This window comes from Penaeus vannamei, chromosome 35 (assembly GCF_042767895.1).
Source record: "Penaeus vannamei isolate JL-2024 chromosome 35, ASM4276789v1, whole genome shotgun sequence".
Lineage (NCBI taxonomy): Eukaryota > Metazoa > Arthropoda > Malacostraca > Decapoda > Penaeidae > Penaeus > Penaeus vannamei.
Window position 1 is genome coordinate 26,268,116 of NC_091583.1, and position 2,500 is coordinate 26,270,615.

The 2,500-nt window shown below is 38.2% G+C and overlaps 1 protein-coding gene across 1 annotated transcript in view; it reads left to right on the top strand.

Moving 5' to 3' along the window:
• Positions 1-2,500, top strand: part of LOC113828125 (hydroxylysine kinase) — a 13,633-nt gene that overhangs the window by 7,808 nt on the left and 3,325 nt on the right. Inside the window, exons 2-4 of the mRNA XM_070113994.1 lie at positions 1-163; positions 1,438-1,675; positions 2,038-2,177. The exon at positions 1-163 is cut by the window's left edge and continues 17 nt beyond it. Coding sequence (XP_069970095.1) covers positions 1-163; positions 1,438-1,675; positions 2,038-2,177 — 541 coding nt within the window. The remainder of the gene's footprint in view (positions 164-1,437; positions 1,676-2,037; positions 2,178-2,500) is intronic.

Sequence of the window (2,500 nt, forward strand, 5' to 3'; positions counted from 1 at the left end):
GCCCGAAGCCTCAGACGCACACGGCCTACTGCAGCCCGGTCAGATTATTAGGCCTATGCTGAAGAAAGCGGACGTGCCGGCTCTCGTTGGCAAGCTGTACGGTCTTACGGTCGTCTCCGTCAAGGAACTGAATAGTTATGATGATAAGAATTATCTCATTCAGGTGAGGCTTGGAGTTATTCTTGGGGTGGTGTGGTGTTTTTAGTTATTTAATTATTTAATTATTTAGTTATTTAATCTAATGTATCCTTTGTATATTTTTTATTTAATTGTTTTTTTTATTCTTTTTAAAATCTGATATGTTTTTTTTTTTTTTTAGAATTTAATGTATCCTTTGTATATTTATTTTATTTTGTATCTTTTTAAAATCTGATGTATCTACATTTTTTCTTTTTCTTTCTTTTTTTCTTTCTTTCTTTTTTTTCTTTTTCCAGATGATGTGATGTATGCATATCATTAATAGTTTAATGAAATATATATAAATATACAATATATAATGAGATATATATATATATAAATATATATATATATATATAAATATATATATATATATATATATATATATATATATTTATATATATATAAATATTTAAGTTGATATATATTTTTTCTTTATTTTTAGTGGTGATGTGTTACATGCTTATATATATTTCCTTGTTTGAAATGATATATGGTCAATTAATGATGTTAATGAGCATATATTTTGCAGCAATAAAATTTTATGAATACATTTTATGTCTATAAAGATAAATCAATCTTGACAGTTATTATGTTAATAAATATGCTTCGATATATAATCAGATTTAATCATTTGGAATTAGATAAAAAGTGTAAATGATAAGAAAATAGGAACAACAACAACAGAAGAACGTAATGTTACTACTACTTGTACTACTGCTACTACTACCACTACTTCTACTATTTCTGTTATTTCTACTATATCTACAACAACAACAAAAACAATAATAACAAATACTGCTCCAACTACTACTCCTATTACTATACTACTACTACTACTACTACTACTACTACTACTACTACTACTACTACTACTACTACTACTACTACTACTACTATAATAATAATATTATTATTATTTCTACTACTGCTACTACTACTACTATTACTACTACTACTACTACTACTATTACTACTACTACTACTACTACTATTACTACTACTACTACTACTACTATTACTACTACTACTACTACTACTACTACTACTACTACTACTACTACTACTATAATATTATTATTATTATTATTTCTACTACTGCTACTACTACTACTACTACTACTACTACTGTTACTACTACTATTTCTAGTACTACTACTGCTACTACCTCTACTAGTTTTACCAATACTACTACAACGACCACTACCACGACCACCCCAACATGCCTCCTCACAACCTCATACCACCCCTTCCTTACAGGTCCAGTCCAAGGTCAACAACCCCCACATGACAGACCTCTGCCCTCATGGCTATGTTGTCAAGGTCACGAACTCCCTAGACAGCAAGAACATACACCTCATGGCCGCCCAGAACGACATGATGTTGTTCTTGCACTCTCGGGGTATCAACGTGCCCAAACCCGAGAAGAATGTTCATGGGACCTACATGGTGAAGGAGAAGATGGAGGTCAATGTGGATGATTTTGTGCAGAATAATGGTGAGGTTTGGTTTTTTGTTTGTTGGTTTGTCGTCCCGTATTTGTTTGTTTGTTTGTTTCTTTGCTGATACGTGTGTTCATGGTCTTATGTTTTTTTTTGGCGACGACCGGTCATTCGTTCCTTCTTTTCTCTCTCCCTCCCTTCCTTTCTTCCCTCCTTCCCTGCTTCCCTCCACCTTCCTCCCTCCCTCCCTTCCCTTCCCTCCCTCCCTTCCCTTCCCTCCCCCCTCCCCCCTCCCTCCCTCTCCCCTCCCTCCCTCCCTCCCTTCCCCCGTTCCTCTCCCCTCCCTCCCTCCCCCTCCCTTCCCTCCCCCTTCCTTCCTCCCTCCCTCCCTCCCTCCCTCCCTCCCTTCATTCCACAGCTGACGAACGACCCAGCGGAGAGTACATGGTCAGGATGCTGACCTTTGTGCCCGGCAAGATCCTACATCAGGTCAAATACACGTCACAACTCTTTTACGAATGCGGCGAACTGGCGGCCAAAATGGACAATGAGCTGATGGTAAATGTATGAATTTGTTTAGAGTGAGGGTGAGGGTGAGAGTGAGAGTGAGAATGAGAGTGAGAATGAGAGTGAGAATGTGAGTGCAAGTGAGAGAGTGTGAGGGTGGGAGTGGGAGTGGGAGTGAGAGTGAGAGTGAGAATGAGAGAGTGTAAGTGAGAGAGTGTGAGGGTGGGAGTGGGAGTGAGAATGAGAGTGAGAATGGGAGAGTGTAAGTGAGAGAGTGTGAGGGTGGGAGTGGGAGTGAGAGTGAGAGTGAGAATGAGAGAGTGTAAGTGAGAGAGTGTGAGGGTGGGAGTGGGAGTGAGAGTGAGAGTGAGAAT